Below are 26,740 nucleotides of genomic sequence, written 5' to 3' on the forward strand. Positions count from 1 at the left end.
ATCGGTTCCTCTGTATTAATAATTTTAGTCATGTCTATATGCCCTAATTCATTTCTCTGTACCCTGATTCATTCTTCTTATTTGCCCCTTAATTAATCCTTTTACATATGGATTCCACAAATGGAAGACAGTGTTTCATTTTATAAACATATTAAATGTCTTCCATTTCCAAATGCAAAGTACCATTTTAACCTATGAATTTTCGTATCATTTAGTATCTCTTTAATTTCTTCTTCCTCATCTTACCAAATCATGAAATCCCATCTTCTAACATTTTTATCCATTCTACCAGATGATATCTTAAAAAATAAGTGATCCCTATGTTTATAATACAAAGGGGAGAGATACATTACAAAACCATAAATATTGAATTGCATGCAGTTTTTTTAGAACATTCTGGTATTTTAATTTTGTCTTTCATGAGGCTATCATGCAATGAATTATAGTTCGTAAATCGGTTTTTATGTTTTCTATCAAATTATCAAAGATACTTTATATTAATATTTCATCAATGCTTATGGGTCATTGTCCCTATAGAGATACAATGTAATGTCTAAAATGAATCTGTTAAATTAGTTTAATATATTGTTATTGGAGAACAAAAGGCATAAATATAAGTTATTTATGTTTATTTTAGTAAACAAAACTAACATAACATCATAAAGCAATTTTCACTTTACTTTGATTATAAGGATTAGAAGATTCATATGGTTTCATCTTCTTTCCCTTACTAGTACTGGGTATTGTACCCCTTCAACATGTGTTTGTAATGACATTTACTCTTGATGATGGAACAGGAGTATTGGAAGCTTATCTCATGGACTCTGTAAGTAACAGAGGTAGTATAGATATTTCTAAGTAAAATATTTTTTAATTTTGATGTATTTATTCATTCCCACTTTATTACTGAGAGGATTTAACGCAACCTAAATAAAATGCAAGCACATAAATCTTGGAAGTGTCTATATGTATATCCTGTTTTGGTTTAACTTTGTAAATTTAATATCCATATAATGAAAAATTGAAGAATAGGAATTTGAGGAGAGGCTCTTCAGAAGTTTTATTCCAGGAGTCAAAGTCAGGTATTGACCACACCTTCTATCTAGCAGCATTTCACTAGGTTTTTGAAGTCTCCACATTTCCATTTTAGATGGAACTAAATTACTTTGGAAGGTCAGTGGTTATATTATGTGAAACTAGGGAGCTATCCATAAACCTCCCTCATTTCTAACACCACTTCCAAGTTTGGGGGTTCTCAGGACCACCCTTAAGTTTTGATAATCCACTGGAAAGATTCCCATTAACTTCCTATAAGTTATTATTGCTATTATGATTTATTACACCTAAAGGATACAAATTAAAAGCATCCAAGGGAAGAGGTACATAGGGCAGAGTCCGGTTGTCCTCTTCCCATGGAGTAGCAGGCAGTGTTACCAGCCTGATAATGATTTATAAGGAGTACATATGTGATAGTATTGAGAGCCAGGGAAGCCTCACTGAGCCTTAGTGTCTAGAGTTTTTATTGGTGCTCTGTCATGTAGTCATGGTTGACAGCCCATATAGCTGGTCTTAGTTTTCAGCCCCTCTGAAGATCAAGCTAATATCATATGCCCCAACCTCCCCTCCCTATATCTCTAGTGTGACTGACATACAAGGACATTCCTAACAGGCATATTTTAAGGGCTTAGAGATTATTTCCAGAAGCCAAGGGCAGAGACTAGATTTCTGTTAGTGGTCGAATTTTTTTACTGCACGCATTCTGAAACAATCTGGGGTAAAGTTGAGAGATTTTTTTCCTCCTGCTTAACAATTCATTTGTCCATTTATTGAATAAATATTTAATGAGCACCTGCTCTGTGCTTAGGTACTGTTGTATATGATGGGGTTATAGCAGTGAACAAAGCAAACAAAATCCCTTCTTTCTTTTAAGAAAGTATAGTATAATATGTTAGAGAAAAGAAAAGTTAAATAAATATACAACATATATTCTACTCTTTTAACCTTAAGACTACATTTTTTCCTATATACAAAGAGAATGAGAGACCTCACATTTTTCTAAATACCATTATTATTATTATCATTAATTCAAAGTAATTGGATTTTTTATATGTATATCTTAATGCTGTTCTTAAAGTAGTAAATTAGATTTTAAGAGATCAGACTAGAATTCTGTGACTTCTACAGTCTTTATAGAGTAAAATAGTCTAGATCATTTTCATTAAAATATATTGAAATACTTTCATGTTAATTATGACTTTAAAAAAAGATAAACTTCCAAGGCGCCTTGGTGGCTTAGTCAGTTGAACATCTGCCTTTGATTCAAGTCATGATCCCAGGGTCCTGGGATCGAGCCACTTGGGTTCCCTGCTCAGTGGGGAGTCTGCTTCTCCCCTTCCCTCTCCCCCGCCCCTAGTAGTTGCACGCTCTTGCTCTCTGTCAAATTAAAAAAAAAAAAATCTTAAAAAAAAAAGAAACATTAATTTCCTTTTTTCCTTCTGTAATTTTTTTTTTTAAGGACAAATTCTTCCACATCCCAGCATCAGAAGTCCTAATCAATGATGACCTTCAGCAGAGTATGGATATGATCATGGATATGTTTTGTCCGTCAGGAATAAAAATTGGTAGGCAATAATATTTTTAACAATCTCATCATTCTTTTTCTTGAAACAGTATTTAACGTGTCTAATCTGTAGACTTAGAGGATGAAAACTTTGAAGTCTGATTGTAAGTAAATTATTGTTTAATCTGCTTTTTGATGAAAACAGTGGCATGGAGAAAAGAGTTAAGAATCATAGTTTGTCCTCTGCCTTCAGCTCAGGTTATGATCTCAGGGTCCTGGGATCGAGTCCCGCATTGGGCTCTCTGCTCAGCCAGGAGCCTGCTTCCTCCTCTCTCTCTGCCTGCCTCTCTGCCTACTTGTGATCTCTGTCTGTCAAATAAATAAAATCTTAAAAAAAAAAAATCATAGTTCCTGAAATGAAAAAATTTTTAATTTTTTGAAATAATAAAAAAGGAGGGAGGCCGTTTTGATCACAAGCATGTTTGATATGTGTTTATGCAAACTTTTTTTTTTGAAGTTATACCAACAGAGATGAAATTTTCTCAAGAATCATTTTCTATAACAGACTTCATTTAGCCAGTTTAATTGATTCATGAATTTCTGTTCAGTATTAACCAGTTTCAGATTTTATGCATTTTATTTTACTAATTGTTCTTTTATCAGCTTTAGTTCTCTGGATAACATTTGTCCATCAACCAGATCTTCAGATCAAATCATATCAATTATAGTTACTGACACTGGCTTCCGTTTGTAGCTATTATTTCTGTTTACATTGAAATTTGAAGACCTCAATCATAGTAAGATGGTTTGACTCTTCTAACAATTTTTCATAAGTAACAAATTTTGCCAGCTGCAGGTTTAGATGCTGTCAGTTTAACTTTTTAAAATTATTTCTAATCAGACTTTATTTTCTCCTGGTCAGTCTTTACATCTTATAACGATTCTGAAAAAACAGCTGTAACAAGGTTTAACTTACATACTTCTCTTTGATATCACTTTAATTTTGGTTTTAATTCATTTGGATAGATTTCTGGAAATAAAACTCTGATTAAAAAGCACAGGTGTGGGGTGCCTGGGTGGCTCAGTTGTTACATACCTGCCTTCATCTCAGGTCATGATCCCAGGGTCCTGGGATTGAGCCCAACATCAGGGTCCTGTTCATTAGGGAGCCTGCTTTTCCCTCTCCAGCTCTCCGTACCTGTGTTCCCTCTCTCACTGTCTCTCTAATTAATACATAAAGTATTTAAAAAACAAAAACAAAAAAAACCCACAGGTTTTGTAGGCTTTTGATTCATGCTGCTTCATTCATGCTGCTGATTCATTCAGATTGCTTTTCAAGAATATTTTACGTATTTGTAGTACCACCAGCAGTAGAGAAGAGGCCTGTCTTGCTTGACTCTTGCCAATATTGACTATATTAAGTGTGTTTCAAGCTTGAACTTGAAGAAGCGTTAAGCACCTTTTCTAGAAGTTTTAAACAGATTTATTGTAGTCATGACCAAAGCTTGGAAACAGCATCTACAGCTGCCAACATTGTCTGGACACAGTGCCTGGTACCTGATGGCAGTTTCAGCTAGACAGGTGTTTAAAAGCCTGAGCTGATGTGAACCTCAGGTTCGGTTTCTTTACAGTCAATCAAGGAAAAAAAAAGAAGAGAAAAAAAGAAAAAAAACCTGGGGTGGTCAGCAGCAGGAAGAAAACTTGGTAATGAGGTGGCTGCTACCTTTGCTATCAAACATTTGGAAAACTCCACATTTAATTGTTGTTTTCTGTTGGGAAAAAGTCAAATTAGGATTGTTACAGAACAGTAACAAGAACCCAGTGTATATCTGGAAGAGTAGATACTATTAAATTTGGTAAGTGTATTTATTTTTCAAGCTAAGTTAAATGTTAATTTTTCTAGCTAAGCATTATGGTTAGGTATATATTTCCGAGATATTTGGTTAGTTTTAATGATTAACCTTTTTTTTCTCATTTGTAGATGCATATCCATGGTTGGAATGTTTCATCAAGTCATATAATGTCACAAGTGGAGTGGAGCAGCAGATTTGCTATCAGATTTTTGACACCACAGTTGCAGATGATGTAATCTAATATTGTCATTCAGCTTAGCGTGTGTAAAATACTGTAATTTTAGAAAACATTATTTTCTGTGAGATTGTTACAAAACACGTAAAAGGTTTAAATATAGTTTATCTTCCATTTTAACCACAATGTAAATTCTTTTCACAAATAGTATTGTGTTATCTTAATGCCTTCTTGTGAATAAGTTTAAAATGTTCCTTTTGCTCAAATTTCCAGTATGGTGGCTGCAAGGGGCATAAAGGAGAAAGGGGAATAAAGAAGGACTATCTTCATTTACGCCTTGCAGCCCTTTCAGAGAACTATTCTGATACCCTACACAAGAAATCACTTTCCCTGTTGGATTTTCCATCTGTCATCCACTGATTGGTCTGCCCGCCATCATCCATGTTTGACCTTTTCTTGCCCTGATTTTTATATCAGTAGTGTTAGTGATTTTAGCATAGGTGTGGAGTTACAAAATGTCCTTATGTTAACTCATTCAGCTTTTACTGAGTGGGAGGTATGTAGTGGCTAGCAGTTTGGTTTTGTACAAAGGCATCTGCTTAAACAAGTAGTCTTGTTTAGAAGTGCCCTTCTGAGTGAGTTAGAAGGCACTCACAGGAGTGGTTTAAGTGTATGTGGCAGAATTGCTGTCTTTCGGTGCTGTTGACCAATTTAGGATAAATCCATTTTTTAAGACCTGAATTATGTGCTTTTGATTGCTTGTTTCTCTACGTGATATTAGAACTTATTGCATTCCACCTTGATCTAATAAAGCAGTCAGATTTATTACAGTGTCACTGACTTACTTACATTACCCTTTTTTAATAGCATTATGTAATTTATATCTGTATTTCAGATTGAACATGGCATGAGATATTAACTCAGTACAGTAGTCTGCTTTTTATCTGACAATGTGAAGTTTAAAATCATGACTATTCAGGTTTATACAAATACTTCTGTATACTTATATATATGTATAGACTTATGTGTATTATTTGGTAAAGATTAAGACATACAGATCTGCCTAATCCAGTATAAATGAAGAATAAATTAATGTACATGTTTCACGTGTTTTCTTTATTTGCCCTGTGTTGAGTTGAAGTGTAATTGAAGGTAAGGAATCAGAGCAGGAATGCCAATATAGCAGATATTTAAAACTGTCTATACAATAGGTACTGTGCAAAGCATTTAACATATATTTGAGTTTCACAGCAACCCATTTCCTGATAAAACTGAGGCTTGATTGATGAGCTGACTTCACCAAGTTCGCAGTTACTAAATGGTAAATCAGTTCTCGCATTCAGGTGATCTGTGTTCAGGGGCTGCACTGCTAACCACTCTAGGATTCTAGGGCAAAAGCTAGCATGGGGTTTTCTGCACATGAGTCCTCCCTTAAGTATTTGAAGTAACATTGGAAACAGATTTATGAGAGGAGTCTGTGTTATGTTTTCTTACACTATCAAAAGGCTTTTAATATTTTATTTGCAAAAAAGGCAAATATCTGATTTCCTCTGCTCATAATAACCCCAGATTCTAGTTCCTGCATACATTAGCCCATCCCCAGACCTAAGTACCCATCTCCCATCACTGAGTTACAAGGTTCTCGGAGATGGTAGAAAAAGAGGCTGATGCTGCTGTTTTGGGGATATAAACTCCTAGTTCAAAACATCTTCAGGGAAAAGTTTAGGAACCTTGTAAATGAAGACATAGGTTTCAATATCAATGGTACATGGGGGAAACAAAGACGGGAGGGCCATTTTTTCTTCAGGAAACACTCAGTCTAGAAGAGGAGGGATCTGAAGTTACAGCGGGTCACGGAGTGGTCTCCAATTTATAAAACTCACATGAATCTTTACAGTGATAGGTCATTTCTCTCTCTCCTTTTTTTTTTTTTTTTTAATAAACCCTCACATTGTCCTCATTTGTTTTGTTTTTAACTTTCAGCTTTGAACAAGAAGAGTTCTGTCAATACCTAGTTTTTATCCAGTGATGATGTATGCATCTTACCTTAATCAGGAGCCCAGAAAGCTAGGAGAATTCTGTTTCCGGAACAACAAGTAGACGGGCATTCGTTGCTCCCTCACTTGAGCCATGTCCCCTTTACTGCCCATGTGAATACTGGTAGCCTTCCTGTCAGATATAAAATTACATAAATTTAACAGTATAGTTTGTGTACAGCCTTTTGCTCAATTTCCAGTCTCTGCAGCATCCATTACTGGATTGTCTTGTTAGCCCCTGAACTCTTCTGTATGAGGAAGAGAAGGCGTAGCTTAGAAAATCTGAGGCAGTCTGCTACACAATGAAAAATGCACTGTTCATGCGTTTTTTCTGTCTTTACCCTCCACTACACTGCTTTATTTGAGGGAACTACACCAGCAGAGATGCAATGCATCATCCCCCCCCCACCCCCTTTTTTTTTTTAACCCCTGATCATGTTGCACATTGGGAGTGGTTTATGAATGGAGAGCTGGTGTGAATGGAATAGAAGAAGCCAAATACACCTCTCTACCTGAGAAAGCAGTCCCCACGCAGTAGGGCTAGGGTTAGGGTTTGGGCTTGTGTAGATCCTGTGCTGTAGCGACCTACAGGTCACAGGGGTGGGCCAGAATCTTTAACTGGCTGTGCTCTTCTGTTTCCCAAATCAAATCAATGCATGAGTTTGTAACAACTTGTCACTCTTAATCCAGCCAATTCTCTAATACACTTTCTGGAAACTTTCCTTGGTATCTGGGGAAATAGCTAGTTTCTTCTGATTATTTTCAGTGTTTTGAATTTTGACCATATATTTGACCAAGTTTTGTTTTTATCCAGAATTTTTAAAAATAAAAGTAGTATGTATTTGTAAGAATTGAAACAATATCAAGTATATGAAGCTGAACTAATTCTTACTCTTTACTAGTACCCCAGAGGAAACCACTTTTAACAGTTTGGTGTGTAATTTTCCAGGTTCTTTTCCCTAAGAATGGGTAAATATGTGTATATATACTTTTTAAAAATAGCATCGTGCTATAAATGTATTTCTTCAACTTGCTTTTGTCGCTTTATAAAGTAGCCTTTACTCTTTATGTCCATATACATAGAAGGAGAAACTTGTGTGTAATTACTCAGCATAAGTGACTTTTTAGGGAATTCTCTGATTATTTCACTTTCTATTTTTGTCATGGTTTTTGGTCTGTTTAAGTATTCTTTTTCTTACTGTAACAGTTTTAGAATTTTGTATTTTATAAGAATGTATTTGTGTTACCTATTTTGTTTACTTTATTGCCTTATAGTTATTCATAATAATAATATAGTTATTCATAATAATCCATAATAATAATAATACTATTATTACTTTAGTCTGTGTTTTGTCTGGTGTTATTTTCCCTTTAAATAAATCTGAACCCCCTGGGACCTGGTTTCACTGTATCTAGTGGAGGTTCTTAAGGTGATGAGAATCTTGAAGGCCTGTCCAACTTCTGGTACAGATCAGGATTCTGCCATGACACAGTTGTCTTGAAATACTCTTTCATGCTTCAAAGGACTCATGGGGGGAGGGGCAGAGGAATTTATGGTAATGTAAGAAAGAATGCCTCCTGTAATGCTTTTCATTACAAAAAAAGGCTCTGAGGGCCATGATGAGTCACCCCAGCGTTCTAAAACATTATTAGAGAGGAAATAAAGATATCTCTTCCTGTGCTTGCCCTCTGGATGGCGTCAAAGCCTCCTTCCCACTCCAAGAAAAAGACCTAGTCAGCTAGTAAAATCTGGGCCTAGTGATCCTTCTTCTCTTCCCTCTGGTACTTGGAAATAGTATCAGAACTCACTGAACAGGAAGTCTGCAGTCTGCTCAGGTATGTGAGATCACATCTTTGTTTGGCAGCCAGGGAATGAATCAGTAGCACCATGTATTATTTTTCTCTGCAGTATTGCGATTTAAACTGTTAGGAAATTTGAGATCACTTAGGGTTTCAAAGTGATGGTCATCTTACATTGAGATAAATGTCCTTCCATTCAGGACTGCAAATGATGGGTTGAGAAGTGTTAGGTATCAATTACAGGGATAAGGATAATGCATTAATGTGTACGGGAGCGCTCCCTCAGATGGGCCAGCTGCTGAAACATGGATAGTTCAGAAATGACTGCTATTTTTAGACTGTAGCAACATCTTAATAAATGTCTGTTTTTCCCCCCTTGAAATCTAGGCCACAGAGGCACATTGGTATAGCATGCACACATGTGCGCATGTGTGTGCACGTGCTTGCTTTTATTATCTGCTTGAGTTCACTTTGCAGGGTACTATATTGGAATATACCTGACAGACTAGTCCACAGCTAGCAAAGAAAGACATCTTCAACTTGTATGAAAAGTTTCTTTTATTTCATCTGTTGACAGTAGTCTGAAGATTTGGAGCATGTGTTCATTGAAAACCTTCTTATCATCTATTAATACAGTCCATCAAATATTGCTACAGTTTTAAACAAATACCTTTTTATATACGACCCTGAATCTCTGGTATATACTTTTTTTCCCCCCCTCCACTTTCAGAATGATTTTTTTCCCTTCTTTGAAATAGGAACTCGCGGATAAACTCCAGTTTATTTTTACATCTATTGCTCAGCAGATTTTTGTCCTCCATTGGAGGGCAGAGTCCTAGAATTTAAAATCTTATACCAGATTAGCTACCTTTTAAATGACTTTCTGTCTCAAGTTTCCATAGCAGGAAATAGGGAAGACAACACATTTTAAATCAAAAATGTTAACTTGGGAGTCACATGAAAACACCTGCAGTAGATAGGCATCGTTGTGGTTTTATTTGATTAGATAGGAAATCCTGTGTGTTTATTCCCATTAGATTAGATTCAGGAGCAAAATTAAATTTTAGAATCATTGACAAATATTTCTGCACAATGATCAAAGCTTGAATGGAGATTAAGAAAAAGAATACAGAGTACAAAATAGGTATATATTTTAAAGTCAGCTCAAACATTTACATTCGCTTGTTATTCATATAGTGTCTGTATCCGTAAAGAAATTCATATGGTTTACAATAAAATGACAGGCCTAGGACACAACCTCTTGAAATAGGGCAAGAAGGCAAGAGCCAAATAGGGGAGTGACTATTAAAACAGTTCATTATTCCGAACCTAAGGGATGCTATAGGCTTTGAACAAAACTTATTACACATGCAAATGCAACAAGTTATATTGCTCTTATTAACAAAGTTCTTATATCATTAGTAGATACAAACCTTTTATTTATTTTAACATTAAGAGTAACAAGGTGGATTTTTAGATTAGGTACACTAAATAACAGAATATTTTATGTAACTAATAGTAGTTTAAAAATGTAGAAACTTGATCCAAAATGGTAGGATGTAAACTCTTAAGATGGGAGAAATAGAGCAGGGGAATTTTCTATGGACTCTCCACATTTTGGCTCTTTTTTTAAGATTTTATTTATTTACTTGACAGACAGAGATCACAAGTAGGCAGAGAGGCAGGCAGAGAGAGGAGGAAGCAGACTTCCCGTTGAGCAGACAGCCCAACATGGGGCTCGATCTCAGGACCCTGAGATCATGACCTGAGCCGAAGACAGAGGCTTTAACCCACTGAGCCACCCAGGCACCCCTCCACATTTTGGCTCTTATTTGAAGCACTTTCTTGTTTGTTTTTTTTTTTTATTGTTAATGATGGATGTTAAATGTTTCCAATATCTCCACATACTCAAGAATTATTAGAGCCATTCATTACTACAGGAACAATTTGTTTTTCTGGTATTAAAAAATCAATTCCCTTCTGATACAAATATCACTGAGAAAAATAGCTCTTCTTACCTTTACCTATTGTAGTTACTGGTAATGAAATAACTGTCTTGTTTTCAGTGTTTCAAGTCAGGAAGAATACGGGTTCTAATGAATCACAGTTGTTTGGAAGATACGTACTCCTGTATTTTGCCTTCAGTGATCCATGGAAGTTATAAATAAGACAAGCTTCATACTGTTTTATTTATAAAACTGGGAATTTTCTGGAAGAGTATTTTACCTATACCAGATTTACTAAGTTCTAAATGCCCAAACATTAGATCTAGTCATCCTTGATCCCTCTCTTCATTCATGGCCCATAGCCAATCCATTTGAAAAAACATTATGGTGCATTCATTAAAATATATCCAGAATTTGACTACTTCTTACCACTTCTCTACCAGCATGCTGGCCATGCTACCAAATTCTCTTACCTGGACTACAGCCATAGCTCCCCAGTTGGTCTTCCTGCTCCTATAGTTTCCCCACACAATATATCCTCTATACAGTAGCTAGGCTGATCCATTAAAACATAAGGCAGATAATGTCACACAGAGTTGAGATTACCATGGCCCTCAGCACTCAATGTGACCCATTTCTTAAAGATTTATTTATTTATTTATTTATTTATTTATTTATTTAACAGAGAGAGAGAGAGAGAGACAGAGATCACAAGTAGGCAGAGAGGCAGGCAGAGAGAGAAGGAAGCAGACTCCCCACTGAGCAGAGAGCCCGATGTGGAGCTTGATTCCCGACCCTGGGATCATGACCTGAGCTGAAGGCAGAGGCCCAACCCACTGAGCCACCCAGGCGCCCCTGTGATCCATTTCCTTACTACCTCTCCAACATCTTATACTATCACTTTTTTTTCTCCTCTCTCACTCTTGTGCAAACACTGGTCTCCTTGTTTTTTCAATGTACCAGACAAACTCTCCCTTCACAGACTTTGTGCTTTTCTGTTGTTACTTCAGTCTGTACATTGTTGACCTCTTCCAGGATCCATGGTTCACTCTCTCACATCCTTTTACCTTATCAGAAAGCCTATCCCTGACTGACTTTTCTTTATTGCATTTACCCATGTGACATATATTTGTTTGCTCATACTGTTCCCCTTCCCCAGCAGCATATAAACCCTTTGGGGAGGGAGTTGGGTTTATTCCCTGCTGTTAACCAGTGCCTACACATTCCTTTTTTATAATAGATGCTCAGGAAATATTTCTAGAATAAATAAAATGATCATGTGATATTTGAGAGCCCAGACTCAAAATCAGAATACTAAAATGTATTAGCATGTAAAGTGATTTTGGAGCAGTGGTTACTGTGGACCCAGAAATTTGCATTTAAAAATAAAATGTAGGGGGGCACCTGGGTGGCTCAGTGGGTTAAAGCCTTTGCCTTTGGCTCAGGTCATGATCTCAGAGTCCTGGGCAGGAAGCCTGCTTCCCTTCCTCTCTCTCTGCCTGCCTCTCTTCATACTCATGATCCCTGTCTGTCAAATGAATAAGTAAAATCTTTAAAAAAATAAAATAAAATAAAACGTAGGTAGTTTTGATGGAGACTAAACAAAGATTTTATGGGGCTGAGTTTAATAATTTGCATTTGTAACAATCTCCCCCAGTTGATTCCGTGGCAGGTAAAAGATTTAGTATCATTATTCTAGAAGTTAGAGGATGGGGTCTGTATCTGCTTGCTTCAGACATACTACCTGAATGATCCTGTAAGCATTTGAGTTGAAGCACCTCGATGTTGCCTCTGGACCAGTCAGTGATTCTTAATCCTGGCTTCATATTCTAATCATCTCAGGAAGGAGCTTTCAAAGCATCAGATCCTGGGATGTCACCCTTAGCCCTTGCTCCAGACCACACGGATTCAACCTCTGGCCGCACTCTCACTAGGCAAGTTGGTAGTCCTCTCTGGGAAGCTGTGAGTAGTGATAGTGCCAACCTCAGAAGACCATGGAAGGGTCCAAGGTAGATGAAATTATATACAAAAAATACTCAGAATCTGGCAGATAGGAAACCCTCATAAAGGCTTCGATATTATTATTATGTTTTGGTGACAAAAACTCATCCTCTTTACTGCTACTCTCCTACAAAGAAGATTTGGGATTTATTTTATTCTACTTTGCTGATTCCTTAATGTTCAAGCAAACCCAACAGCAGTGGGACAGAGGGAAACAGCTACATACTTGGGTCATTTCAGGTCCAATCTAGTGAAGCTGCTACAAAAATGGGAAGGGAATGGAGTGAATAGCATTGAACCAATTGACCAAAGAATCCTCTGCTGAGAGGGTCATTTTGGATAGTTTTATTATTTCAAATCCCATTTTCTCAGTATTTCATTCTTATTGTGAGAAGGAAGAGAAATAAAAGAAATTCAAGATAAACATGCATCATTATGTGTCAGTAAGGCCACTACTTACTTCAAAATAGGGGATAGCTTGACTAATACACGGAGGAATTTGAAAGTAACACTGTGCAGGCACTAAAAAAGAATGGAAATATTTAGTTTGATTAGAAAACTCTGAAACGATGGTAGAAGAGGAAGAAAATGTTATATGTAAATTTTATGCCATGTGGAAATTCTTTGGCAGTATAGTCAGTTTATAAAAGTCTCTCCAGTTTATTTGAGTCGCTTAAAACTAAGATACAAATAAATCTGTGGGTTTCCCAGTGCCTTTATTACTCAAAAGAGGTTATCCTTAATGTCACTCACTAGCCATCACATGTTTTTCAGAAAGTCCTCAGGAAAGTTTTTTCTTAATATTTGGAATAGGCTTCTATGAATCCATGTACCTGTCTCTTCTTATAATAGAGATTTAAACAAAGAATAATGATGTAATACACGACTAGTGTTGAGTCCCTATGGTTTTAGTTAAATCTAAATGCAAATCAAAATGCATTTTTTATGCCAGGATATTTGGTGAGATACTTTAATGCTTATTTTATGGTTCCACAGACCATAACTGACACCTATTTGAAAGCACTGAATTTCCCATAGTGAATGTGCAAAATTACTTTCTACTCTAAGATCACGAAAAGAGCATGTGGCACATAATTTATCTGCCTCAGAAAATAAGATTTCATACTTATAAAAAGGATACATGTTCAGTACTTAAAATTTACTGAAACTTGGCTTCCAGGCATTCTTCGGTCTTTATGGCACAACATGTGGTTATCCTAAGGCAGTGATAAGAAAATCCTTCAGACAGCACTGCACCCGCAAAATCATGGCAGAGGTTAAACCACATGCTATACTCCAGTTACTTCCCTGATAAGGGACCCCAACTCTGCAAACATTCATTACCTAATTCGTACCTCTTGGTCCTAGTGCTAAATTCATCTACTCCTAAGCAAAAGCAAGGAATCAGCGCAGATTTCTCACAGGTAATTGTACAATTTTTAAAGCTTTTTGAAATGTTGCAAATAGTTTAAAAATCTCACTTTCTACCTGTTGCTTTTCTAAAGTCCTCCAATAGTTCAGAAATTCAGATTGTAAGATTTGTAAGATTGTAAGATTCAGATTATCTGCCAACCAGATAATTTTTAAAATAATTTCTTTCCTCTTCCAAAAATGAGACCATCTCTTTGGCATCTGAAAGATCTTTCTCGGAGAACTTTAAGTTGTCCACAGTCATTTCAGTGTTTTAAGGAAAAAGAAAATCAGTTACTTAGCTCCTTCTTCATCTGGAGTTCTTTTTTTAAAAACTACTGATTTCAATCTTAGTAGGTCAAACACTAGTGTTCTGGCAAACCAAAATGTAACCATTAATAATACTGTTTAAGTTCCTGGCAGTTCATTTAGGAAGTAGGTGGTATTCTAAATGGAAAATTACAGACTTAGAAGAAATAATAATGTACATTTGAATGACTTTCTACAATTTGTAATACATTTTTATACCGTCCAGATTGGTGGTTTTGATGTGCTCCAGCTTCTCTTAGGTACCCCCTCCAACCTTGGAACAATAATTAATTTGATTTTCTCCATTTGTAGAATGAATTCACAAATATGACTCTATGTATGCGGTATGAGTTAAATAGATAAAGAGATAAATAATATATTACAACATTTATTTAGAGTCTACCTCTCTAGGGGATCATGAGAAAATCTTCAAAAGGCCTTTCATCCAGTGACAACAGATAAAAAATATTGTGCTCTTTTGTTCCCATCTATGTATTAGAAATTCTTTTTCTGAAGATAGATTTTTAAAAACACCTTCGTATGTTGTTAGGAGTTGAACTTCCCTGTAAGGTTATTTAGTGGCACAAATATAAAGCTTTTTAAAAACTGTCTTCTTGCTGTCAGTTTTTCCTTTTTTACCAACTATGAAAAATTGAGAATGACTATAATACCCAAAAAATGATGTTTAAAAAAAAATGGAAGCAACTATAATGTCCCTAGAATACTGATTAGATAAATTACTGATCACCTAAGGAAAAAAAAAAAAAGGGAATATAATGCAACCTTCAAAGCTTATGTTTTAGAAAAATCTTAAAACATTCTTACATTTATTGTTACATGAAAAAAGAAGTATCTTAACAGTTTGGCCCCATTTCAGTATGTAAATCAGATGCATTTATTCAGTGAGCAAATTTCACTGAGCATTTACTTTGTTCAGAGCACTGTGATAAAATGAGAGCTGGGAATGCCGCAGTAAACAAGGCAGTCCCTTCTCTCAAAATGACAGGCATTCTAAAAATTACAGGCAGAACCAATCAGAATGCTGACAGTTTAGGGTTTTGGTGTCTATTTTTTTTTTTTTAATTTAAAAAGACATTTAGGAGACTTCAGTTAATGTTTTCATGTTTGATTCTTACCCACTCCAACCACCATTCCGGCAAGAATATTCACCAGTTGGTGACCTGGAAAATGCTCTCAATCTCCCAGGTCTTCCATTTGGAAACTCTCAAGAGGGTTGTGCCTCACAGCACTGTTGTGAGGCTTCAATAATTCCATCTTCTGAAAGTTTATAAATTGCAACACAGTATGCAAAGCCGTTTGTCAATGTTAACAACCATAAGTCTAGTACTGTACTATCTCCACTTTAGCCAATACTACATTTACAAAAATAAAGATTTCTCTGAAGAGAGTTATGCAAATCCCTGTATTACTGGCCATGTCTTTTGTCAGATTTGTTACTCAAGATTCTAGTTCCTTTTTTAAATCTATCTGTACTTTTCAGGCTCCTAGGAGGATCATGTATCAACTCATATCTGGACTGAAGTATAAACATGTTGTAACTTCATGTATAGTTGAGAAGAGACCATAGCAGAATAGAAATGTTTTTTTCTGAAGCAGCTTGAGAAAAGCAATCTCAGTGTATCCAGCTTATGGTAGTCTTAACATGTTGCTACTCTCTAAGATAAAGAGAGAAAGGAATAGAAAGAGCTCTCTGGGTTTTGGTATTTCCATTTTTCACCTAAGAGAGGCATTATGTTAAAATGAATCAAATGTCTCCACGGAGAATTGATAGGAAAATGGAAGAACTCTAGTATATTACTAATGCTTGGACTATTCAGAACTTGTGTAAAAATCACTAATTTACTATCTATCCAATAAAGTAGAATACTACAAGTGGCCCATCATTTTTAATTAAGCTGAAAATCCCACTTAAAGATGTAATTAAGTACTTGAAATATCAATTCATAATTATCATTAGAAAAACTTTTTTTTCATTGTCCAAAAGATTCTATAATTTATTTATGAAAAAATACATATAGAAATGGAAATCAAATAGTTCACAATATCATAAATTCCCTGAAGAAAAGCAAAATAGATCTGTGACATGGGACTTTAAAAACAAAAGTACATAGAGTAAGGAAGAAAATTAAGAAATACATGTATATCATTAGAAAAACTTTTGATTCCACTGCGCATAATTCAAGGAAACCATTGCTGATTTTAAGTTAACATGTAAAATAAGTCTTACACATTTTTCATAAGTTTAACATTAAGCAGAATTTATTATTTCTTAGGTCCTTGGTGAGGTCAATTTTTAGGTCCTGATGAGGTTAATTTTTGTTAGGACTTTGTGGATGAATAGAAGTTCAAGTTAATACTAAAAGATTTGACAGGAATTTTTGCTGCCTTTTTTAGTTGTGAATTGGGCCATGATTTTAATGATCAAATTTTGCTACACCCTTAAATAGATACCAAAATCATGCTACAGAGAAAATAACACACTTGAAATAACTAAACAAATTCAAATCTCAGCTTGCAATAGGCCATTTGATCCTTACTCATAAAATTATGATAATTGATATATGTCATTGCCTTCACTTTAGCAGCTTTGGGTTTGATAGGCAGAAAATAATCCATTAGATCTTTTCTGTGATACTCAAATTTTTCTGTTTCACTGACTGAGCAGATGTATGTGGTTTGTGTACTTTGGATTTGTTATTCCTCCACAAGAAATTTATGTGAAATTGCTTTCCACAAGGAGAAGGGAATGAATTTGGGGCTTGTGCTGCCAAATAAAAACTTACTGCACATGTAACAGAGATGTGCTTTAAACATCAAGCTTTAAAATACTTTGTATCAGATGCCTAACATTCGAGTCATAAGTATGATGGAGAATGTCAGAATACTAAACAGTTTTTCTACATAGCCACTATCCATATTTCTTTAGAGAGCATCTCCTTTTGATCCCAAATAAATCTGAGTGAAAGTATCTTAAGGAAAGTTCTATGAGATTAGTCTCGTGTTAAACCCAAACCAAATTGTCCTTGCTCTTGCCCATTCCTATCCTGATAGTCTAAAACTATAACAACAAAAACAAGAAAACTATGTCTATTTGAAAGCCAATATTCTTCTAAAGATTGAAAACCAGGCATGAATTTAGATGAGTTCAGGAACCTTTGATTCCATAGTTTTAATCTCAAAATTTTTGTTACTCAGTGAATTTTACTGAATAGTTTATGTGGTTCATTCAGGAGAGTCTTTTGTCCTTCACTTAACATATATGCGTAAATATCTGCTCTAACAATATAATTCATAATCCATTGTGGTTATCATGAACAAATTCCACAACTCAGTGTGAGATTCTGAGTAAGAATGGAAATCTCTACTAGGCCAGGAATGTTCTTATAACTGAGTAAAGTCACTGGACTCAAATATCTTACTGGTTCTAGCATTCTTACTGTGTGATCTACCACAGATAATTATTTCTTCGGGCTGTGCACTATTAACTACCTGCCTTCTGCAGTGAACTTTTGTAAGGGTTAAGGAAGATGCTTTTGTAAATCTTAATCAGGTATTTGTTACAAAATTAGTGCAAACCATTTTCATTAAGGTCAGCAGAACACTTTCTTCAAGGTTTTAGAAATCTTCATTTTCTGATCTCACATGCCAATATATTTGGCCTTTAAATTTCCCCCACAAGTTAAGTCAAAATCACAAAGATTATTTGCAACTTTGTCCTAAATACCAGATTTTGCTCTTCTGTAGTGGTAGAACGAAATAGCAAAATAAATATTTTATGGATGTGTTCCCTCATATGAGAAAAAATGTGCTAAGGTAGATTTATTTAATACTGATTTTATTTCAATTAAGTAGAGGCAGAGAGAGTCCTAATTTAGTTTGATGGTTGCCCATTCACTCTTCAGGCATCCTTTTTTAAAGTCCAGACATATAACACTGTAAATGTAAGGTATACAGTGTGTTGATTTGATACACATATATTACAGAATGATTACTTCCATTGCATTAGTTAACACCTTCATCACGTCAAATAATTACTCTTTATATATTTCTCACCACATATAACAACTGATGAGACCTCTCTGCTCCCCTAATACATTTATTTGAAACTCGGATTCTCTCTAGTCTGTCATTCTCTCCTTCATGACTTTTTCTTAGAAATGAGACATTCTCTGATTAAAATGAATCAGATTGGGACTTCCAGGGAAGATGATGGGTAAGAAAATCCTAATCTCATCCTTGTCCCATGGATACAACTAGATAACACATGTATTAGTGTAAGTCACCCAGAAAACAACCAGAAGACTGGCAGAACAAACTCTCCACAGCTAAATGTAGAGAAGATTCTACATCAACATGGCTGGGAAAAGTGGAGACAGGGTCAGAAGCCAAATGGACCCATGGGAGAGAGGGATCAATAGGAGACAGGGCTGCCACAGATGTGAAGAGGAGAGAGGATAAGATCCTCAAACCAGATACCCCAGGCATAGGAAAAACAAATCCCCATAACATTTGGCTTTGAAAAGCAGAGGTGCCCAACAATCCATGGGGCTTAACACATGTAGCTTTAAAAATGAGCAGGCTCTGCTCTGAGAGAGCCTGGAGGGTGAGAGGAAACTGAGTGCCCACCCTTAAAGAGACAGCACATTAAACAGCCTTCCTCACATTAATACAGCATAGAAGTTTGAAAAATACCTGGGCTATATGAGAGAGATTTATTTACTAATCTCAGAGCATGTGCTGGAGGGGCAGGGAACTTTAGGAGACTTGAGGAATAGCTGGTGGGTACCATTTCCCTCCCCAGCCCCCAGGCCAAGACACATGGACAACCCGTGGGAAGTAGCTCAGTGCCACCACTCTCCTCCTAGTTTGCTAACATTGTGTCCTGTTCCCCATGTTCTCCATGGACATGCCTTCTCCAACCCAGCACCTGGTTGGGGGTTTCCCCTCACACAGCAAACTGGCAAGAACCTTGCTGGCAACTTGTGCACTGCCCCCATACTCTCCTGGAGACACCCTTCCAACACTATGATGGGAGTTATCTAAAGCAGCTCCAGGTCCCCCCCCACAGCAGACCTACACAAATCTTGCTGATACCATGTGCTCTTCTCCCATGTTCTCCATAATCCTGCCCCCCACCCCCAATACACTATGGGCTGGAGCCCATGCAAAGCAGTGTCACAAGTCTGGCAGCATGTAAGCAGCCTGCAGCCCCACCAGGGGCTAGCACAACTCCAAAGTGACTCTTGCCTTGTGGAGAGGGAGAGATAACCACACATACCCCTCCGACTGTGGCCATAGCAATGGGCTTGGGGCGGTCATCTGGTCTGACTGCAGGCCCTGCCCACCAATGAGTCTCTCAAGGGACAATACATGAAAAGTATCTTACAGTTCACTACCACTGCATTTCTGGCAAGTTCCTAATCTGACACAACTCAATCCCAAGGCAGTCCCAGATTGGCCCATTAACAAAACAAGGACAACACTCTGCCCACAATAGGCAAAGAGAGCCATTGCAGATAACAGGACTGAAGGCAAATACAGCTTAGCCACAATAGCAGGTCACATGCAACACAATAGGAGACACCCCTGGACCACCAGATTCTAATTATTAGGAGACTGCACAGCAGGGCACTATAGGACCTATTCTTCATAAGGCCACTAGTTTCAACATCAGGAGACAGCTGACTTCCCTAACACAGAAACAAAGAGATTTATTTATTTTTTATTTTTTATTTTTAAAGATTTTATTTATTTATTTGACAGAGAGAGATCACAGTAGGAGAGAGGAAGGGAAGAGATCACAGAGAGAGAGGAAGGGAAGCAGGCCCCCCGCCGAGCAGAGAGCCCGATGTGGGACTCGATCCCAGGACCCTGAGATCATGACCTGAGCGGAAGGCAGCGGCTTAACCCACTGAGCCACCCAGGCGCCCAGAAACAAAGAGATTTAGATAAAATGAAGAAACAGAGGAATATGTACCAAATGAAAGAATAGGACAGAATCGCAGTGAAAGAATTAAATAAATGAAATAAACAATATGGCTAATAGAATATTTAAAGTAATGGTCATGAAGATATTCACAGGACTTGACAAAAGAGTGGAGGACCTCAGTAAGGCCCTCAACAAAGAGATAGAAAACAAAAAAGAACCAGAGATGAAGAACTCAGTAAGTGAAATTAAAAATACACTAGATGGAATAGACTAGAGGAGTCAGAAGAATGAAGGAGCAACTTGGAAGAGAAAGTAATGGAGAGCAGACTGAACTAGAGATAGGAAAAAAATAATAAAAAATGAAAATAGATTTAGGGAACTCAGTGACACCATTAAGCTTAATATTCCCATTGTATGACCCAACAGTTGCACTACTAGGTATTTACTCCAAAGATAGAGATGGAGTAAGAGAAGGGACACATTCACCTCAATGTTCCTAGCAGCTATGTCCACAATAGCCAAACTGTGGAAGGAGTCAAGATGCCCTTCAGCAGACAAATGGATAAAGAAGATGTGGTTCATACATACAATGGGATATTACTCAGCCATCAGAAGGGATGAATACCCACCATTTGCATGGACCTGGATGGAACTGGATGGGATTATGCTAAGTGAAATAAGTCAGGCAAGGAAAGGTAATTATCATGGTTTCACTCATATGTGGAACATAAGAAATAGCGTGGAGGACCACAGGGGAACATAGGGGAAACTGAATGGGAAGGAAACAAACCATGAGATTCTGGACTCCAGGAACCAAACTGGTTACAGAAGGGACAGGGATGGGGTAACCAGGTGATGGGTATTAAGGAGGGAACATGTGGTGTGAGCACTGGGTGGTATAGGCATTAATTGTTGAACTCTACATCAAAAACTAATGATGTACTATATGTTGGCTAATTGAACCTAATAAACAAAATAAAGCAATTGAATTTAAAATTTTAAAAAATATATTCCCATTACAGGGATCCCAGAAGAAGAGAGAAAAAAAGAGGCAGAAAATTTATTTATAGACACAATAGCTAAAAACTGTCCAAATAAGGAGAATGAAACAGAAATCCAGATCTAGGAGGCACAGAGATCATGGAACAAAATCAACCCAAGGAGGTCCATACCAAGACACACAGAAATTAAAATGGCAAAAAGTAGTGATGAAGAGGAAATTTTAAAAGCAGCAAGAGAAAAAAACATTTACATAGAAGGGAAATCCCATAAGGGCATCCACTGATTTTTCAGCAAACTGAAGGCAGGAAGGAAGAAGCATGATATGTTCAAAGTGCTGAAAGGAAAAAAACCTACAACCAAGAATACTCTATCCAGCAGTGCTATCATTCAGAATAGAAGGAGAGATAGAGTTTCCCAGACAAACAAAAGTTAAAGGATTTCATCACCACTAAACCAGCCTCACAAAAAATGTTCAAAGGGGACTCTTTGGAAAGAAAGACCATAAGCAGAAGACAAGTAGGAAGCACAAAAGCAGTAAAATTAAGTATATCTACAAAAATGAATCAAGGAAGGGGCAACTGGATGGCTCAGTCTGCTAAGCATCCAACTCTTGATTTCAGCTCATGTAGTGACCCTGGGGTGGTGGGATGGACCCTATGTCTGGCTCCTCACTTAGTGGTGAGTTTGCTGGAAATTCTCTGTTCCTCTCACTCTGCCCCTCCCCCCACTCTCAAATAAATAAATCTTTAAAAATAATGAATCAAGGAATTCACATAACAAAAGGATGTAAAGGATGATACCATATACTTAAAATATGAAGGGGAGAGGAATAAAGAAGGGATTCCAACAGAGACAAACAAAAAGCTGACTCTTAATTATGGAGAACAAACTGGTGGTTACTAGAAGGGAGGTGGATGGGGGATGGGTGAAAAAGCTGAAGGGGATTAAGAGTACAGTTATCATCATGAGCACTGAGTAATGTATAAAATTGTTGAATCACTGTATTTATACCTGAAATGAATATAATACTGTATGTTAACTGTACTAGAATTAGAATAATACATTTTAAAAATGAATCAGATTTAAACTCAGTGTGAGAAACTGCATTGTATTATATTTTCCAATAATTATTTAGGGTTTAGTTATGAAATTCCTCAGGTCTTTATCCTTGAAGTAAGATTTTGAAACAGAGGGAAACTTAGTAAGGAAATCAGTTGAGCATGTGTGCAATATTTTTGTCTTACTTTCTCATATTTATTATAAAGTAGAGAAAGATGTATGCATTTGGTACAAGGGAATGGTCTCCACTTTTCTTATTATCTCACACATACAAAAAAAAAAGTCCCTAATACTTAACAAGCAGCAGAGATTAAAATCTATGAACATCTTCAAGTGCCAAATGGTTTTGCAATGTAATATATTTTTTCTTATTTTCCCTTTTATTTAGGTGTATGTGTGTAAGGCAGGTATGAGGTTGGAGTTAGGGTTATAGAGAAGTAGAGAGAGAGGTGTAAGTAGCAGAGGTTCTTTTTTTTTTTTTTTTTAATGATTAGCGTTTACTGTTAAAAAGTAACAAAAGCAAAAATAAACTATTGGGATCTCATCAAACTAAAAACCTTCTGCACAGCAAAGGAAACAATAAGGTAAAAAGGCAACCCGTTGAGTGGGAGAAAATATTTGCAAATCATATATCTGATAAGGGACGAATATCTAAAATATAAAAAGAACTAATACAACCCAATATCCCCCCCAAAAAAAAAAAAGGACAGGAGATCCACACAGACATTTTTCCAAAGAAGACATACAGATGGGGAACAGGTACATGTAAATATGCTCTACATTAATCATCAAGGAAATGCAAATCAAAACCACCTCTCACCTGTTAGAATGGTTATTATCAAAAAGATTAGAAATAACAATTGTTAGCAAGGATGTGGAAAAAAGAGAACACATGTGCAGTGTTGCTGGAAATGTAAATCAGTACAGCCATGATGGAAAACAGTTTGGAGATTCTTCAAAAAGTTAAAAATAGAACTACCATATAATCCAGGAATTCCACTTCTGGGTCTTTATATAAAGAAAACAAAAACACTTAACTAAAAAAATATCAAGGTATCAGCACCCCCATGGTCACTGCCACATTATGTATAATAGCCAAAATATGCCAACAATGTAAGCGTCCATGGATAGGTGAAATAATGGAATATCATATATATATGTATATAGATAGATAGATAGATAATGGAATATTAGATATAAATTTAATGGAATATTAGATTAATATGGATGAATATATATAATGGAATATTATTCAGTCATAACGAAATCTTGCCATTTGCAACATGGATGAACTTTGAGGGCATTATGCTAAGTGAAATAAATAAGTCAGAGAAAGATTAAACTGTATAATAAATAAAAACTGTATAAAGATAAAACTATAAGCGAAAGATAAAACTGCATAAACTCTCATGTAATTGGAGTGTGTGTGTGTATATATATATATACAGATATATGTATGTGTGTATATACATATTTAGAAACAACCAAGCTGATAGATTCAGGAAGGAGGTTAGTAGTTGACAGAGGTTGGAGTACGGAGGAGATGTGAGGGAGAAGCAATGAAGAGTTTTGGTAAGAGTGTAAAGGTGAAAGCCACTGCTAAGTATCTTGGTTTTTTTTTCACTGTTTCTGTTTATAGGGAACACAATTGGTTGGTAGACCCAATAGCTATCAACTAGCCCCTTCTCTCCAGTGACATTTCAGCGAGTGATGACCATATAATACATTTCTGAGTCAGAGATATAAGTAACAGTTAACTGTTTTTTAGGGGTTTTGCTTTCCTGATAAAAAGAAGTTGAGCTGGCATTCCACTCTAACATTTATGCCTCTCATTCTTTCCACCTTTCTCCTGTATGGAATGGAGACATGATTCCCAAAGATATAGCATCACTTTACAATCATGAGGCAATAAGTGTGAATATAGAAACCTCTGCACTGGTGATTGTGGAGTACAACATCAGAAAAGAGCCTGAGTCCCTGATAGCATCTTTGGGACACTGAACTAACTTCCCACCTCTGGATTTACTGTTCTGTATGAAAAATGAATTCCTGTTTGCTTAAACTTCTGTTTCTGTTCTTTGTTATTTGCAGCAGCCTTCATTCCTAATCAATAATTTTAAAACTTTCAGTTATCTGTTATTGAGTACCTATGTGCCAGACATTGTGCTAAGTATTTCATATGTACTAATTAATTTCAGCGACATGATGGCCATGAGGAAAGTGACACATCGCTGCAGATAACATGCTGGTGGATGAGTGAGTGGATCCTTGTGTGACTGGAATGGATGTATCAAATGAGGAAACTGGAGCAACTTTGCACAATGAGTAAGTTACAATCCCGGAATTCAAACAGTGTCAGTCATATTACCAAATTTCATGGCTCTCTAATTTCCAGGACTTAAAAGAAGCTCATTTTTACTTATATTTGATTTATGGCAGTGCTGAAATTCTCTTCAAACTCATTTGTCTTTATCATGAATTTTGCCCACTTTTCTATCAGGGCCATCATTCTTTTTATTAGAAATTGGGCTGAACCTCTTCCATTCTTTCCTCTTTGCCATTTGTCATTTTCAGTATGTTTAAGGGTTTTATTTTATTTATTTTGTCATGCTAAATAATTTTATTATGAAGTTAAATTTATTAATAATCTCTTTTATACTTTCTGGTTATCATATCGTATATAGAAGTTTCTGAGACTTCTAAGAAAACCATATTTATCCATATTTTATTTAAGTAGTTTTATAGTCTAATTCTTTCCTTTTATATCCTTGGTCTACCTAAACTATATTTTGGTGTAAGATGTGAGTGTGGTAAGATTGTCACTTTCCCGGTTTACTAGAATGCCACCTCTAGTGTATGCAAAAAACGAACCAAAACAAAAATAAAATCCCATATATTTTGTCTATAATCAAAGTTTCTGTTCCTTTCTATTGATTTCATGATAAAGAGTATCTCCTTCATGATTGTAGTCATATCATAAACATGGTAACCAATAGAGAATTATAGAAAATCTTTTTGTTTTATTAAGCAAAAATATAAGAATGTGAAATTATTCTATAGCTTTTTAGGATTCTGGAGATTATGGCTGATGTGTTAAGTTACGAAACTGATCCAGTAGCATAAACATAGAGAAATAAAACGAAAATTTAAATATATGCAAAAATTATCTGATATTAGAAAATCTAAGCATTAACTGGAAAATTATTAGAACTAATCAAAACAACTCAGTAAATCGGCAGAACGAAATTTAATTATTCCCAAATCATTAGTTTTCTTAAATATAGTTGAGGCTGGATAATTTTTTGAAATTATGATTTATGTTTCTTCTTTATCTCCCCTCGCCCTTACCAACATCCGCAATTTAAGTAAATCCAAGGTCTGCATTTCATTTCATCAGGGGAGCATTGACTGAGCAGGAAGCAAAAATGGTTTGTCGTATGTTCTGACTTCTTTGTCCAAAGACTTTCGAATAATACCCTTTAGAAGTCCTTGGAGGGTTTATGGGGAAGATAAAGGAGGTATAGAGCCAGAGTGCCTTGGGATGTATATTCTCAAGATATTGGAAGTCTATCCATAGAAAGTTGTAATCTGTCTCCTTTCTCCTTTTTAATGCATTCTGCATTGTGGGTTAGGATGATGGTCTTAAAGATTAATATGGTACACCTGCTTCTGAGGCAGAGGTGGGGTGGGGGAAACAGGCCAGCAGGTCAGGATGTGATCATGAGGCTGATGCATGCCAGGAGGGCCACGTGCTCTGAGTTCTTTGCCTCCTTTTAAACTTAGTTCTGCCAAGTTTTCATGCACTGGTTTTGAAGACCTTAGAGAGGCTCTTAAAATAAGGCTGTGTGATTTTTGTATGTAATGAATTCTGATCTATTCCTAATTAATATGACTGCTTAAACATTCAAGTCTTGTAGGATCACCAAGAAATCCCCCAAAAATGGAAATAGATTTTTAAAAATGTGTTAGACTTTCTGTAATATTTACTTTAATAATTTCAAGTTTAAAAAATAAAACACTTGTGCTTCTTATAACTAATATTTCAATCAAGGGCACATGTTTGCTAAAAATATGGACAAGTGTTGGGAACGATTCCACGTTAAAATCTGTTAAACCCCTAGGGCCTGCCTGGGCCTACTTAGCCATAGTGACTCCATGTTGCCTAGGTAGCCATTTTGTCGTTTAATAAATGCCTCAGCAGTTACTGATACCGGTTCTGGGTAACCATTGCTAAAACACATACCTAAAACAAGGCCATTTTGTTGTTTAATAAACGCCTCAGCAGTTACTAGTATTGGTTCCGGGTAACCTTTACTAAAACACACAGGTAGGAGACATCCAATTAGCCAAAGCCACATATGTAGATGTCTGCGGTTGTGCCCTATAAAACTAACCTGTAAGACCAAGGAGGGGTCGTTCTCTTTGGAGGTGGCCCTGGCCGGTCAGTCTGACTTCTAATGCTTGGCATAGAATAAAGCTTTACATAACTTTCACTTTGTCTAAGTCTCATTCCTTTGATAACAAACCCAACATAAGAAAGAATGAGACCTTCTTGTCTTACCTCTCATCAGTGGTCTATGAATCCTGAGTGGGTCTATGAACCCATTCATTTTTTTCTTTTCCTGTTTATAACCTCAAA

At 36.2% G+C, this 26,740-nt stretch overlaps 1 protein-coding gene and 1 long non-coding RNA gene across 7 annotated transcripts in view; both read left to right on the plus strand.

Annotated features, from left to right (window-relative positions):
* POT1 (protection of telomeres 1) overlaps positions 1-4,802 on the plus strand; it is a 77,762-nt gene extending 72,960 nt beyond the window's left edge. For all 6 annotated transcript variants that reach the window (XM_032304456.1, XM_032304459.1, XM_032304453.1 and 3 more), the window contains exons 18-20: positions 735-826; positions 2,516-2,621; positions 4,542-4,802. In XM_032304456.1, coding sequence (XP_032160347.1) covers positions 735-826; positions 2,516-2,621; positions 4,542-4,654 — 311 coding nt within the window. In that variant the 3' untranslated portion in view covers positions 4,655-4,802. The remainder of the gene's footprint in view (positions 1-734; positions 827-2,515; positions 2,622-4,541) is intronic.
* Positions 4,803-7,884: 3,082 nt separating this feature from the next.
* On the plus strand, positions 7,885-24,670 carry LOC116568811. Its single transcript, XR_004276750.1, has 3 exons — positions 7,885-8,460; positions 12,213-12,379; positions 24,300-24,670. It is a non-coding gene; the product is annotated as an uncharacterized LOC116568811 (long non-coding RNA).
* Positions 24,671-26,740: the final 2,070 nt, after the last annotated feature.

This window comes from Mustela erminea, chromosome 11 (assembly GCF_009829155.1).
Source record: "Mustela erminea isolate mMusErm1 chromosome 11, mMusErm1.Pri, whole genome shotgun sequence".
Classification (NCBI taxonomy): Eukaryota; Metazoa; Chordata; class Mammalia; order Carnivora; family Mustelidae; genus Mustela; species Mustela erminea.